This window comes from Leucoraja erinacea, chromosome 27, assembly GCF_028641065.1.
Source record: "Leucoraja erinacea ecotype New England chromosome 27, Leri_hhj_1, whole genome shotgun sequence".
Taxonomy (NCBI): Eukaryota; Metazoa; Chordata; class Chondrichthyes; order Rajiformes; family Rajidae; genus Leucoraja; species Leucoraja erinaceus.
The window spans coordinates 12,887,021-12,903,314 of NC_073403.1; the positions used below are offsets into that span (position 1 = coordinate 12,887,021).

Genomic DNA, 16,294 nt, shown 5'->3' on the forward strand with positions numbered 1-16,294 from the left:
CAATAAATAGGTGAGTCGTTTGCTTATTTTGGGCGGTGCCAATGTGAATTACCGGACTGAAGTATTGAACAACGCCCCGATACTCTGCGTTCAGGCCCACCTTGGTAACTCGGACATGGTTGCACTCCTGCTAGAGTTTGGAGCGAATGTGGATGCCTGCTCAGAGAGTGGACTGATTCCTTTGGGATATGCAGCTGCTTCTGGCCACCTCACTGTTGTTCATCTACTGTCCAAAAAGCATGCAAAGGTAAGTCCTCAATATTATATACAAAAGTTTGATTTGTTGAACAAGTTAGGTTGAACAAGTTAGGTCTTTATTCTTTGGAGCGCAGAAGGTTAAGGGGAGACTTGATAGAGGTCTTTTAAATGATGAGAGGGATAGACGTGGATAAGCTTTTGACGTGATAGAGTTGACGTGGATAAGCTTTTCCCACTGAGAGTAGGGAAGATTCAAACAAGAGGACATGACTTGAGAATTAAGGGACAGAAGTTTTGGGGTAACATGAGGGGGAACTTCTTTACTCAGAGAGTGGTAGCTGTGTGGAATGAGCTTCCAGTGAAGGTGGTGGAGGCAGGTTCGATTTTAGCATTTAAAAATAAATTGGATAGTTATATGGACGGGAAAGGAATGGAGGGTTATGGTCTGAGTGCAGGTGTATGGGACTAGGGGAGAATACGTGTTCGGCACGGACTAGAAGGGCCGAGATGGCCTGTTTCTGTGCTGGAATTGTTATATAGTTATGACAATTCATACTGAAGATGACCATTACTGCTACAGTTTTCTATTTTTTTTAACTTTCTACTGAATCAATTCAATCAGTTGATCTACTTTGTCATGTAAATTAAAAAATCATGTTCATTGATTTAAGTAAAAACCCCATGCACTGTTTTTTGCTCTTTTCAATTAAACTGTGTTCCTTGCACTATAGTGATTGAAGCTAATTCTAGACCAATTGCTGAGTCAGAGCATTTAGGTCCGCAGTAAATGATTTTAATCTACATCGAGTTGAAGATGTCTGGGATGAAACTAATTATTTTCCTCTTTTCCAAAGGTGGACCACTTGGATAAGAATGGGCAGTGCGCCTTAGTCCATGCAGCGCTGCGTGGCCACTTGGAAATTGTTAAGTTTCTGATCCAGGCCGACTGGACACTGGCAGGGCAACAACAGGGTGTGTTTAAAAAGAGTCAAGCAGTTCAACAGGCACTTATAGCTGCAGCAAGCATGGGATATACTGAGGTGCGTAATGTGTATGATGAATATTGAAATTGTTTTATGATTTATAATCCCATAGAAACTAGGAATCTAATTGTATTTTGTGCAAGTGCTGGGTGTAACAATATAATTCCACAGAGCAAGAAAGACACCATAGATCATCTTTCCAATGAACTTCGCAGAGCATTTAACATTTGTTGAGTTATGAATTTTCACCAATATATTATTTGGAATTTGATCTTTCTCTGTGTGATCTTGAAAGAAGCGGGCTGCAAAAATATCATAAAAATGATCAGTATATAAGTATTTAACTACAGTAAGGCTCAATTTAATATGTTTAAACAGGATCTGATCCATGTGGACGAATCAATTTGGTAGGCAAAGCATTTATTGAACAAAGATAGATGATATGAGAAGATTTAAAACATTTCTATGTGAGGGAAAGAGAGAACATATCACCAATGAAATAGATATTAACACGAAACCAAAAGGTTTCATTTTAGAAACACGAGACTGCAGATGCTGGAATCTGAAGCAATCAACAATCTGCTTGAGGAGTACAGCTTCAACAACATCTAACGATGGAAGAACATTTGTAAATCATTTTCAAAAAGAAATAAGAAGAATTCTTGAAGCAAGGGGAAAAATAGTAATGGGGAGGAACTCTAAAATAGTTCTAATTGGTAAGTTTTACCAAAGGTCTAGTCCAATTGGATAATTGGTCTCTTTCATTAATGATTCTATGGACAGGTTGAAAGTTTGAAACTGCAATCTCATTTTGTTCTACACAAAAGTATCTTCTGTCCATAACTGCCCTAGATGGGATTTTGGAATGATACGCAAAGTTGCATTTTGGAAAGATATATTTGAGGCATCTTTCCCTGATGTATTTTAGCCAAGAAACTTATGGGATTTCTTAAAACTCAATTTGAACGGGTGAATTTTGGTCTGCTTCTGCCAAGTACTGAAATGTTGAGATGAGATTTTGGTGCTTTTCTGCTTTGTGGCACAAATCATTGGTGAACCAAAACACCTTGATGGAGGTTAGCACAGAAAATCTTTTATCTGCAAACCCTTTTATTAGATAATGCAAAATATGACCCACAAAAGTCAGAAACAAATCGATCTCATTCTTGTAATATTCTTTTGAACTTCATTTCAGATTGTCTCTTATTTATTGGATCTGCCTGAAAAAGATGAAGAAGAAGTGGAACGAGCTCAGATTAACAGTTTTGATACCCTTTGGGGAGAAACAGGTATGTAACAACAAAAATATTGATGGAAATCATAGCTTGTATATTGATAGAGCTTATGATAAACCTGGAGACAGAAGAAATTGCAGATGCTGATTTACTGGAGCAACTCAGCAGGCAGGCAGCATCCCTGGAGAACATAGATAGGGACATTTCAGATTGGGACCCTTCTTTCAAAGGGTTGCTTCAGTACTTTGTGTCTTGCTTCACGCAATAAACTTACCTCTGCAACTGAATTCACAACAACTTGTCCTAACAGTGCTATTGAATGCAATGGGCAGGGTCTCTATTGATGTTCAATAAGAAACTGAGACTGGGTCAAGATTTGGCCAAGGTTGAAATTTGGCCTGAATCTGTTCTCTGTAAAGGGCTACCCTTGTACACTTGGAATTTTTCTAAACATCCTGAAAATTAATGCTGAAATTAATCTTCAGTTTGAAGGGTTAGTAATTATTATTAACCCATCATCCACTGATCAAATGGGTCTAAAGATGCCAACGTGAAGATATCACCAATATATAATTTGGCTCACACAGTTTTCAAAGCGCTGGCTATATTGTGCTCTGTGTATACAACAGTCCTTCCCTGTCTAAATTGATCCGTCTGATTAAATCAAATATATTTTATTTTTATTTATGTCTTGCTACTTAGCTCAATCAGATAGCAATCATAGTAACGTCAGTGTTTTACTTTACAATTAGTTGACTTTACAAAATGCAACACCTTGCATTTATCTACATTAAACTCCATTTATTATTCCTCAGCCCAACCGATAAAAATCATGCTGTAATTTTTGATAACCAAAGTTAAAAATATTAATACCATTGCAGTGAGCAATTGATGTCAAACCACCATGTTGATTTAAGTTCCAAAAACTATTCCATGATATCTTTTAGACAGACTTTTTTGATATATATTCACAACAAATCCAAATTGGAAATTATTGAAAGCTTGGACAATTGTATGAATTGAGTTCTGGTTCAAAAGCTAAATTTTCTTTGCACTGTTGATTTTTTAACTAGAGACTGAAGGCTCTGGAACAATGGAAAGTCTGAATAAAATGGAACCAATTTTATCATTGAATTTTGCAGATCAGCATTCTACCCAGTTACCCTTTTGTGCAATTATAATACAATAAAAAGACTCCTAATTGGGGGAAAAAAATTGGTGATTATTATTATTCAAACTATAATCAGTAGGAAGTAGTCCTACACAGAAATAAAAGATTTTGACATGAATGAGTTAATCTAAAAAGCCATAAATAACCAGATGTAGCAAAAAAAGTTAACATCCATTGGATAACCAGATTGTTGTTTCTGGAAAACTTAAGTTGCAATATAGCAAAGCAAGGCAATAACTTGACTTGTGCTTTAATGACTCTTATTTTACACTGGTTGAAGTAATCCAGTATTGCAAATATTTCTTAGAAGGATCCAAGGAAATTGCGAGCTTAAGCATGTTTACTGAAACTGTGTCCAGAGTTCTATTCACTCATCTCCAACTGCCAGAATGATTTATAGAATTGGAAACTTTCACATATGAATAGAAATCTGTTTCAAAGCACGAGTAACTTCAGAGCAGTTAGCCAGCCATTTGAGAACCTTTTAAACTGTATGCTTCAAGTTTAAACATTGGCTCCAGGCCACCATACTGTATTTAGAGTGTGAGATCACTTCTTTCCAGTGGTTTCAACACCAATAACAGGGAATGCTTTTCTGTATAATCGGCAGTTTTACCACACTCTATGTTAGTGCAAGGCAGAAGATTTGTGCCTATTTCTGAGCCCTGACACATTCACTTGGAAGCTTAATTGGAATTACTTTAACTAGGTTCTTAAGTTTAATAATCTGCATCTGCCTTATGTCACCCTATGTACCCAGTCTCCAACCCCTTTCATTCAACCTCACCATGGAGAGCAACTGTTCTTACCAGTGCTCTTGGCTTTGTAATCTGTCACTTTGCTGTTTAAAAACCTCAAAAAGAGCATTTCTCTTTTAATTATAACTGTTTCTTTAGGTTCCATGTAAAAAAACATAAAAGCATGACTTTTGAGTGTTTGTAATTAATCTTGTTTTTGTTTTGATTATGTTTGTCAAGTGTTTATAACCAGTAAGGGTATTTTTGGAAGCCTGAGTTTAATTTTCTCGATTTAATAGGAGCTGACAACACTAAGTTTCAAACATAGAAACAAACCCAATAATTTATTGTATACATGGATTTTTCTAAGGGCTGTCTTGATAATAATTTCTGAGACATCTCCACAGTGCCCCCAAATGAATGTCATTGATCCAGCAGTCAAACTAATGTTCCAAAGAAAATTATTCAGTCACGTACAATTTTCTCCCAACAGTGTAGAATTCACCAGTATTGTCAGTATGAGTTCATTTTCAAGCATACATAAATATAAAAATGAAATATATAAAATATTTAAAAGGGGATTAATAATTTGCAGATATCAGAAATTAGCAAGTTTTAAAATAATTACGCTTGATAAGATAAAGAATGACCAAATGTGGCACCGCAGCGAAATTTCTGCAATCCAGCAGGAGGCCATTCGTCATAAGGCCATCAGGGATCACTAATAAAACACTTTTATTTTCTATTTCAAAAGTGACATTTGTTGGCTCCATCTGCAGCCGTTACCCGAGGTGTCATCGGGAAATAAATGGAAACTGAGATCACATCTCTGCTGAGGATCTTTATTAATGTAGAACAGCTTAGGAGAATTTTGTATTAAACAGTTACATATTACTGAGTTCCATAACATGCATGAAAGAGAAGTAAACTACTTGGGAATTCAGTATGTGATGACGTTTAGGCTCCACATGAACCTCCTTGGACCCTTCATTCATCTTTCAGCATACCTTCATGTTCTTTCCTTCTGCATTTATTTAATGTCTCTTTAAATGCATCAACATCTTTGCCTCAACATATGATCTTGAATTCCAGAGTAATTTTGCTTGGATTTTCTATTGCATAATTGATTTAATTTGATTTAAATTGTACATTGGTAAATTCATATGGTTTCATGTTCTTTTCTTCTATGGTATTCCTCGCGAGTAAAATGATTACATTTCTACATACTTTGCTTACTTAAGTGTCGGACAGCATGGAAACAGGTTCTTTGGCCTATCTTCTACGTGCCTGCCTGCCTATACTAATCCCATTTCGCATTTGGCAAATGTACCTCTATTTATTCCTGTACATGTACCTGCCCAACTGCTTTTTCATTGCTGTAATTACATTAGGCTCTACCACCACCTCAAGCAGCTTGATCCATATACCCATCACCCAAAGTGAAACATTTGCCCCTCAGAATTCCCTGAAATGTTCCCTTCTCACTTTAAACCTGTGCCCTCTAATTTTAGACTCCCCCCTTTATCCTTCTCCCTGGTGAATACTAACATGAAATATTCATTCAGGGCACCAAACTTGTCCTCCGGTTTCACATAAAGACCTTATTGGTTGCTGATGAAATCCATTCTTTCACCACTATTCTTTTCTAATATTTTTGCAAAAGAGACATTTCATGTCCTCCTTTTTGTCCGTAAAAATCTCATAGACATCACTGGATAGGGTGGACTTGTTGGATTCAATTGAATTTATCTTTCAAAATGTTCATGCCCTTCTGAACTGATTACCTGTACCTGACATCCGCTTCCTTTTTCCAGAACAAACCCTCAACTTCCTTTGGTTGCCTAATCTTACCATCTTTACTTCTTAAACCTGTATCCTCTAGTTTTAGACACCCTCTCTCGCAACATTTACTATTTCACTTTTTAACGCCTCCCATTTATTGGATGTTAGTTTGATTTCTAGCAGTTGCTCCCTTTCTACCCTTGTCAAGTCATGTCTTCTATTTTTTAAGTCAATCGTCCCCCAATTTAAGACCTTAAATTTAGGCCCAACCGTGTCCTTTTACATAGCTTACTGTAGTCTACCATCGAGCTTTTTGAATTGTAGTCATTGTTCGCGAAAGGTTCTACTACCTACCCAGTCTCATTCTCCTTCTTTCCTTCCTGCATGTCCATCTCTACTGCAGAACATGCCAGATCTATGAAACAGATTAGGCAGACCTGACTTCCTCATGATAAGTCTAGCTCTTTTAGGAATTAAGGTTAAACGTTGTAATAACAATAGAAAAACTGAGAACGGTTGATTAACATTTCTTTCCCATTTTTAAGTAGCTCTTATTGTTATCTTATTCTGCCCATTATCGGTAATGTGTTCTTTACCACTATATACAGAAGAGTAACCTCTTCTCTGAAGAAGACAAGCCCAATATACTGTCCTCTCCAATTCTCTCAACTAGGGGTACCACTTTAATTTCTTGATAATTTTGAAAAAAAATGTTTCGAATTATGAGCAATATATTGAAAATAACTGAAACATAAAATAACCTAACTCTGTGGTTAGCTCTGTAATTTCACATTTGCGATGCTTTCTATTTAATAAATTCAATGATTTCAAACGGCTGTTAGCCAGTGGAATAATGTGCATTGTTCTGGTGTTACAATTGTGAGTAAGATTTTTTTTCTTGAACGGTATTTATTTACACAATGTAGTTTGCTTGGTGTGTCAGGAATGAAGGTTAAGTAAATTGGGCTCAGATTGTGAAGGCAATTCTAAAACTTAATGCAGTCAGACTTTGTTTTACTTCAATAATGGTTTCAAGTTTCAAGAGGCAGGATGCCAGATAAAACATTTTCCAAAAATAGGAGACACAAGAGACCGCTAATGCTGGAATCTGGAGCAAAAGATAGACTGTGGGAGGAACTCAGCGGGTCAGGCTGCATATGTGAAGGGAAATGGATAGGCAGCATTCCAGATCACAACTGTTCCAAAGACTGATAGAGTAAAATGGAGTTAGCTGGTAGAAAGAAGTGTGGTGAAGGGATGGAATTGGCTGTAATAGGAAGAGGGGTTACTTAGTAGTAAGTGATAGATTGGCTGTAATAGGAAGAGGGGTTACTTAGTAGATGTCAGGTGGGGGAGAGAAGAGTGAAGATAGTAACCAAGGCTGGAGGCGATAAGTAGAGAAGACAAAGGGACCTAATGGGTGGAATCTGAGAGGAAAAGAAAGTTGGGGTGAAAAATAGAACCAGAGGGAGGGATCGTATAGGGAATGGGGGGATGAAAACTGGGGGGCTCGGAGTATGGAGGTGTGGGTGCTGAGCAGATGGAAAAGGAAGAGAAGGGCTCTGTGCAGTTGGGAGATAGGGAAAACTGGGTAGCTCAGAGGAGGGGGGTGGGGGCATGAGTTTACCTTAAACTGGAGAATTCATTGTACATGCCGTAGGATTATAGTCTATCCAAACAGAATATAAGGTGCTGTTTTTACAGAGGAGAAAGCTGAGGATAGACAGGATGTCATGGAAATGTGAAGAGAAATTGAAGAGCCCAACAAACGAAAAGTCCAACTGGTCCTGGTGGACAGAGGGCAAGTGTTCGGCAAAGCAGTTGCCTAGTCACCAAAATTAGGAATCCGTTAGAGAGCAGTGCTTTGAAACCGGAAAAACGAGTGGGTTCTGAAAGCTCACTGAAGCATATCTGATTTGAATAATATAAAATAGATGGGGAGGACTTGTTGAAATCAATGGACTTTCTTTTCAAAATACTCATGCCCTTCTGAACTGATGATGTGTTTGTACATTCTCAGCACTGACTGCTGCAGCTGGACGTGGAAAGCTTGAAGTGTGCAGACTGCTTTTGGAACAAGGAGCAGCAGTGTCGCAGTCTAACAGGCGAGGGATTGTCCCGTTGTTCAGTGCAGTGAGACAAGGACACTGGCAGGTGAGCTGAATTGCCATGCTGCGACAAAGGTATTCCATACCTCCATGTATTTCAATATTTCTGTGTCATCCAACTGCTCCAGTCTTCCCACCTCTTAACCAGAAAATCACCAGTATTGGTTTGCATCTTACATTTCACCATTTTCTTTTGCGGTACCATGAGTATTAGCTGGGTCACTTTCAATTTTACATTGTCATTAGTGGTCTGCGCAGACCTGATCACAAGGTAGCACTTGGAATTTTTTCTGGTATCCAATCCAAACGTGATGCATTTATTCAGGTCCTGTCCAACTCTAATCTGCATGCTGCATTTCAGTGATTTTTTTAAAACATATTTTGAGATCCAGTCAATGCAAGCATCCTTAAATTGCCTTTGAATAGGTGGTAATGAGACACTGTCTGGAACTGCCAGAGATCCTCTGGTGAAGGTACTGCCATAGTGCATTTGGGTGAGAAATACCTGGATTAATGCCCAGCAGTGATGACTCAATCAACAACAAAATGATGGAAATAATCACGCACAGTGCTATCAAATGGCACTTGTTTCACCAGGAGCATGTGTCTCCAGGCCCAAATAAGGCCCAAAGAGCAGAATTCCCAAGGAGAATTGAGAGTTACTATCCATGTTATCAAGGTAACATTTGATCAAGTGTGCATCAGGAAGCTATGACCAGTTGGCAACAATGGGAAAACACTCCAGCAGTATAAATTATTCTTTCATAAAAGAAGATGACTGTGGCCATTGGATGTGAATTATTCTAGTCGAGGGCATCACTACAGGTGTTCCTCAGGCCAGAACTCTAAAGAGGCTGTCCCACTTGGACGACCTAATCTGCGAGTTTAGAAGAGTGTCTTCGACCTTCAAACTCGCAGCATGGTCGACACATGGTCCTAGGAGGTCATATGAGGTCACTGGAACTCTCCTTCATGCTCGAGGGAATTTCCCGAATACTCGTGGCCTCATCTAGGTCACGGAAAAATTTTCAGCATGTTGAAAATTTTTCCGCGAGTAAAATTTGGTCGGCATGGTTCTTTTTAACTCGTAGTGCAGTGGAGTGGGGTTGCTATTTAGTTACAGGCAGTCGAGGGCAGCCATAGGCAATCTCCTTCACTGACCGGGCATTTTGATTGGCTCATTGGAGTTCTCAGGACCAAAGAAGACCTACCAGTAGGTAAAATGCCCGCTAAACTTTATTATACTTCTTAAAAGTGTCTCCACTCCTTCTCTCTCCCCCTCTCTCCCCTTCTCTCCCCCCTCCCCCTCCGCACTCTCTAAAGGACTTACCATACACTGTAGCAGTCGTTTACCTTCCTTTTCATTGCGCAGACGGCGCTCCCCCGCTTTCCCTGTCCCCCGCCTTTGCAATGTGTGTGTGTGTGTGTGGGTCGGTCGATCCAGCTCGCGGTTTCAACGCGGACGGTCAATCCAGCTCAAGGCTTTCCAGGCGAGTGCCCTCAAGCTTGAAGGTTGAAGACACTCTTCTTAACTCGCGGATTAGGTTGCCCAAGTGGGACAGCCCCTTTACATACAGCAAGATCTAAACAATGTTCAGTCATGTGCTGATAAGTATAACACCATAATTATGTAGTTATATGGTGACAATCTCCTAAAAGGGAAACTCTAGCCTCATATCTTTGATCTTCAGTGGACTTATTATTCCTCAATCCCTCACCATCAACATCCTGGTGGCCACCATTGACCGCACATTCCACCGGACTGGCCACATGATACCATGGCTACAAGGGGAGATCAGAAGTAGGGTGTTCTGTGACAGTGACTCATGTCCTGATATTTCAGAATGGTTCCACCATCGACAAATCAAAGGTGTGATAGAATACTCTGGATGAGTGAAACTACAATGCTGTGAACAGGCCTGCTTAATGAACACTTCATCAGATTCAGATTCAGATTCAGATTCAATTTTAATTGTCATTGTCAGTGTACAGTACAGAGACAACGAAATGCATTTAGCATCTCCCTTGAAGAGCGACATAGCAAACGATTTGAATAAAAAATAAATAATAAGTGTCCGGGGGGGGTGATTGGCAGTCACCGAGGTACGTTGTTTAGTAGAGTGACAGCCGCCGGAAAGAAGCTGTTCCTCGACCTGCTGGTTCGGCAACGGAGAGACCTGTAGCGCCTCCCGGATGGTAGGAGGGTAAACAGTCCATGGTTGGGGTGAGAGCAGTTACCATCAGCTACCTAACTTTCATTCCCTCCAGCATTCATGCAGAATGGTTGTGGCATGTACCATCTGGAAAATGCACCATTCGGCCCTGACAGAACTTACCAAAACTGTGATCTCTACCAAGAAGGACAAGGTTCACAGATGCATGAGAACACCTGCTGGTTCTTATCCATGTTACACAGTTGGAAGTATATTGTTGTTCCTTCACTGGGTGGATTCTGAAGTTCACTACCCAACAGCGCCTTTACCTGACACTACCTTACCTGACTGGAGCAGGTCAAGAAATTTCTTCCATACCACCTTCTCAAGCATGATGGTCAATAAATGATGGCCTTACCAGCCTTGCCCAGATGCTGGAAAATGAATTATTGTACTTAGAACAATAGAGCACAAGATCAAGCCTTTGTCCCACAATGTCTATGCCGAACATGATGCCAAGATTAACTCTTCTCCGCTTACACATAATCCATATCCCTCCATTCCCCGCGTATAGATAAGCCTATCCAAAAGTCTCTTAAATGCCACGACCATATATGCCTCAACCATCATCCTTGGCAGGGGCGTTCCAGGCTCTTGTCAGCCTCTGTGTAAGAAAAACATGCCCCATGCATCCCCTTTAAACTTAAGGCTATGCCCTGTCGTATATGACTTTTTTCATCCTGGGAAAGAGGTTCTGACTATCTACCCTTTCTGTGCCTCTTGTAATTTTATATACTTCTATCATCTCTCTGCAATCTCTGGAGTTCCAGAGAAAACAATCCAAGACAGTCCAACCTCTCCCTGTAGTAATACCAACCAATCCAGGCCCAAATTAATTAAAAATGCTGAATTTTTATTTTATTTTTAAAGCATCAGCCTCCCTAGCTCAATGATCTTCTGTAGCCTTATAACCCTCTAAGGCATCTCCAGTGCTCAGTGTCTACCTTTTATATTTTACCTACAGCTGCCAAGATGCCAAGGTCTAAAATTCCCTTTCTATTCTTCTCCACCTTTCTACTTCTTTTTCATCCTATAACACATTCCTTCAAATCTACACCTGTTGTCCAAATATTTTGTGTGATAACATTGCCTTGAAGCCCCTTAAGATGATTTTTTCTACATAAGGTGCTATATTAAAAGATGTTGCTGCTGCAGATTATCTTTCTCTACTCTTGCTGATTTAGGAGAATGTCTATCACAAAAATATACTACATTACAAACTGCTTTGAAATAGTTCAATGTTATTTGTGTTTTCAGATAGTGGATTTGCTATTAACTCACGGTGCGGATTCAAACATGGCCGATAAGCAGGGTAGGACCCCACTAATGATGGCAGCATCTGAAGGGCATCTGGACACAGTGGAATTCTTGCTTGCTCAAGGTTAGTTTTATAGAGAAATCATTGAAAATATCATTCATTTCATAATTATTCAAATGTTTAAAATAGCATTGATATGAAAGTCTATTAATCATAAATGTCAAGTTGTAGATAGAGACTCAAAAGTATTAATTTGTCATATGTACTAGATATCAACTAGAACAATGAATGTTTTACTTACTGCAGCTTTACAAACAACAGGGATATTTAAGATCATCTTGCCCAGCTGCGGCAAAATGTCGCTACACTCCGAAGTCAAAGATATAAATTTTTACTTCAATTTAAATGGGATTAAATGAACAAAAATAATGGAATGTGCACATCACCACTTCCTGTCCCACCAATATTTTCTCTCCTGAATGTGTACTTTCTAACACTAAGCACAGTCTTGCCTACAAGGTTATTCTGTCCTTGTAAGACCAGACATAAAAATACGTAGTGGTATTTCTGAGATCATGGCTGATATATGCCACTACTCCGATCCATATGCCTTTTTTCCATATCTGTGATATACTTGTCCAAGAGAATATCCGTGATCTCAGCATTAAATTGCTTCAGCATGTCACATTTAGCCATGACTCTTTATGCTTTATGATCTCCTTTCTCCAACAACCCATGGAAACAATACTTTTAAATCAACACAGTAATTTTAAAAGAACCACAGTAATAAATATTACCAATTAATGTTAGAAATGTAAGAATTGAGGTTATGAGGTAATAATTGGGGGTATCAATTCCCTTCCAGTAGATGACATCACTAGACGCACTTGATCCAACCACTGCCATGTAACTCATTATACATCATCTGTGTTCAATATGTATTTCAGAGTATGACATTGAGAAAGCCATTGCCCCAAGACTCTGAATTGCCTACTCACATCAGGAGGCAGTTTATTCCTTTACTGTAGAGCTGTTTGCTCTGTTAATGTCACGTGTAATGATTCTATCAAAACAAGTAAGACGAAGATGTTCATGAAATTAAGTAAATGCTTTTGATTTCCTGTTGCAGTAAACATCACTGAATTTATTATTGGATAAAATCTACATGGCCAAATGCCCCTAAAGGATCAGTCCTGGGCTCCTCCAATTTTTCATTTGTGTCCTGTTCCTCATCTGGAATATATTGTTCTTCCTTTGCCTCAACAGACAACTTTGAGAAAAGCATATGTGGTTAATGGATCAAAATATTTGAATTACATTCCTTTGCCTATTTTTATGCACGGCTGAAATGAAGAAATTAATAGATGTGCCATAATTATGTATGAGGCAATTTAAAAATGAATGTCCTGACATATTTAAATGCAAATACTGCTGGGAAGTATTCCAGATAAGCCCTATATTATAGGTATGACAGGAAATTAGATAACCCTGCAACCCAAATTGCATTCACCTCATCAACTGGGCAATGTAAATGAAGAGAAGGCAAACGTTCAAATATTATTATTGTGCAAAGTATAGGAGCAAGAACAACTTTCTATGAACTTTCTGAAACCCATAACAGATCATAAAATATATTAATATTTGGCATCACAAGAAATGTCATGGCTTGTTGCATTAGAGGGGCATTAATTATAGACATTCCTTTGTTCAAAGAGACAAGACAGGTAAATGGATGCTGTCATCAAATTGTTTTAAAAATGAGCTGAAAATCAAAACCTCATCAACGGAGTTTAGACATTTCAGAAAAAAAATGGAGTTAATTGTTTTGTGGAATAAGGGATTAGATTCAATTCAATTCAATTCAATTCAACTTTAATGTCATCGCACAAATACAAGTATCAGTACAACGAAATGCAGTTTTGCGTCAGACCGTAGTAGTTGTACATAAAGAGAAAAAACAAGAAAAAAAATAGAAAGAGAGAAGATACAGAATAATCAGGAAATACAGAATGATTAAACAAAGGGGGACGGAGGGACCAGAGAAGTCTATCGTCGGGACTCCGAGTTCAGTAGTGTGATTGTGTTGTTATAGAAGCTTTTCCTCATCCTGCTGGTACGTGACCTGAGGCTCCTGTACCGCCTCCCTGATGGGAGGAGGGCAAACAGTCCATGGTTGGGGTGTGAGGGGTCTTTGATGATCTTCCCAGCCCGTCTCAGACACCGTTTTCGGTGGAGGGCATCCATGGCAGGGAGCGGGGCACCGATGATGTGCTGCGCGGTTTTCACCACCCGTTGTAGTGCTTTCCTGTCCGCAGCAGTGCAGCTGCTGTACCATACCGTGAAGCAGGTGGTCAGGATACTCTCTATGGTACAGCGGTAAAAGTTGGTCAGGATCTGGGGGGACAGGTGGGCTTTCTTGAGGCTCCTAAGGAACATTGGTCATTTCTCAATCTGAGGTTATACAAAGGTTCTGGAATGTATTTAAAAATATGTGATAATGAAGACTAACTTGTCTCATTCATTTCACATTGTATGTTCTGTGTTCTATAGGAGCAGCACTTTCACTAATGGATAAGGAGGGATTGACTGCCCTCAGCTGGGCATGTCTGAAGGGACACTTGCCTGTAGTCCAGTCCTTAGTAGAAAGAGGTGCTGCAACAGATCATGCAGATAAAAATGGACGGACACCTCTTGATCTTGCTGCATTTTATGGTGATGCAGATGTTGTAAGTATCTTGTATACAAAAGTATTTTAACGCTGTTGACTTGAAAATATCAACAGTTACTCACTATTGTTTATGTTTGGCGTCCTGGAATATCACTTCACATTCCCTATTTAAACAGCTGTGCTTGAATCAAAGGAAGGGATATTGAAAACCTAAATCTGGTCAGATTTTTTCATTAGATTCATTTTTGCTTTGGTTTGTTTCTCTCAGATTTGAAAACCAAATAATCTGCTTTAAATTAACAGATGGGTCAAAACTGTAAAAACTGATAATGTCTGAAAAAGGGTCCTGACCCGAACATCACCTATCCATTTTCTCCAGAGATGCTGCCTGACCCGCTGAGTTACTCCAGCATTTTGTGTATCTTTCGTAAAAGCCGATACTTTGTTTGACCATATAAAAACACCTATAGTTAGACATGTAGGTGGGGCGATGTATTTGTGCACCCTGACATGGATTAGCTGTGAACTGGGTCGTGAAAGGTAAATACTTTTCACCAACTCCTTGACTGATATGAAAATGGAGTCCCCCCCCCCACCCCCCACCACACACACACTCACTCACACACTCAATCACACACACACACACACGCACACACACACACGCACGCATACACACACCCGCACGCACACACACACACAAACACGCATAAGCCTGCGGGTTGGGCAGTATCTCTGGAGAAAATGGATAGGTGACGTTTCGGGTCAGGACCCGTTTTCAGAAAGACTATCATCACTGTTAGTGGGCCTATCAAATCTCTTTTGTTGTTTTTGGCATGACATGTTTTAAAAATTATATTTATGTCACATAAAGACTGTTTTAAAACATGAAACTAATTTAACTGAATACAAAATATACTGCCTATCTTGCTGCTGGCAGCCAATTTCATCCATTCAGGTGAATGGACAATGTTATGCTTGCACAGTGCAGGCTTGTGACCTTATATACTTTAGGTTTAACATTAATTTAAGCAATATTTAATATGGTGATTAAAAAGCTTCATGTCAAATGAATGATGAGATAATTCTACTCTTAATGGTGATTTATTCAAAATACAATGTTTACTTGAAGGATATTTAGATTTTTTTTCAGAATTTCTGGTAGAGAATCAAAATGCTCAGAAAACTAACATTTAATTATTTAGTCACTGAGTTGGATACTGTAATCCTGACAACCTTTTGATCTTGCAGACATTTCAAATGCGGTTGAGTAATGCCTCTCACTCCATCTCCTGTATATACTCGTTTTGTTAATTTTTTTTCACTTCTTGTTCCTTCATTTATACTGTTGTCACATTGTCATTGTTTCGTTATTCCTTTTTTCATTCCTGTGCGTTACTGGAAAAAAACAATTGAGACTGCAAGATGATGAAAGATGTCGAATCACAGTGCAATACAACACAAACAGGATCTCTGTGCCATTATATCTATGCTGTCTATCAAGTAACCGTCGATTCTAATCCTGTTAAGCAGCACTTTAGTTTAGTTTAGAGATACAGCGCAGAAACCGGCCCTTCAGCCCACCGTCCGCACCGACCAGCAATACCCATACACTAACACTATCCTGCACACAAGGGACATTTTATCATTTTTACCAAAGCCATAGTAACCTATAATCTTGTACGTCTTTGGAGTGTGGGAGGAAACTGGAGCACCCGGAGAAAACCCATACGGCCATGGAGAGAACGTAGAAACTCCATACAGACAGCATGCACAGTCAGGATGGAACCCGGGTCTTTAGCGCTGTAAAGCAGAAAATCTACCGCTGTGCCACCATGCTGTGATTTGGGTCTGTAGCGCTCTATATTCTTGCCAATTCAAGTGTCCATCTAAGTATTTCTTAAATGTTGTGAGAGAATGTAACTCCACCATCCACTCGAGTAG

General features: G+C 39.2%; 1 protein-coding gene across 15 annotated transcripts in view; it reads left to right on the plus strand.

The window, feature by feature from the left end:
- Window positions 1-16,294, plus strand: part of tanc2a (tetratricopeptide repeat, ankyrin repeat and coiled-coil containing 2a) — a 464,896-nt gene that overhangs the window by 413,349 nt on the left and 35,253 nt on the right. For all 15 annotated transcript variants that reach the window (XM_055657051.1, XM_055657052.1, XM_055657047.1 and 12 more), the window contains 6 exons: window positions 11-247; window positions 1,053-1,238; window positions 2,377-2,470; window positions 8,127-8,260; window positions 11,685-11,808; window positions 14,236-14,411. In XM_055657051.1, coding sequence (XP_055513026.1) covers window positions 11-247; window positions 1,053-1,238; window positions 2,377-2,470; window positions 8,127-8,260; window positions 11,685-11,808; window positions 14,236-14,411 — 951 coding nt within the window. The remainder of the gene's footprint in view (window positions 1-10; window positions 248-1,052; window positions 1,239-2,376; window positions 2,471-8,126; window positions 8,261-11,684; window positions 11,809-14,235; window positions 14,412-16,294) is intronic.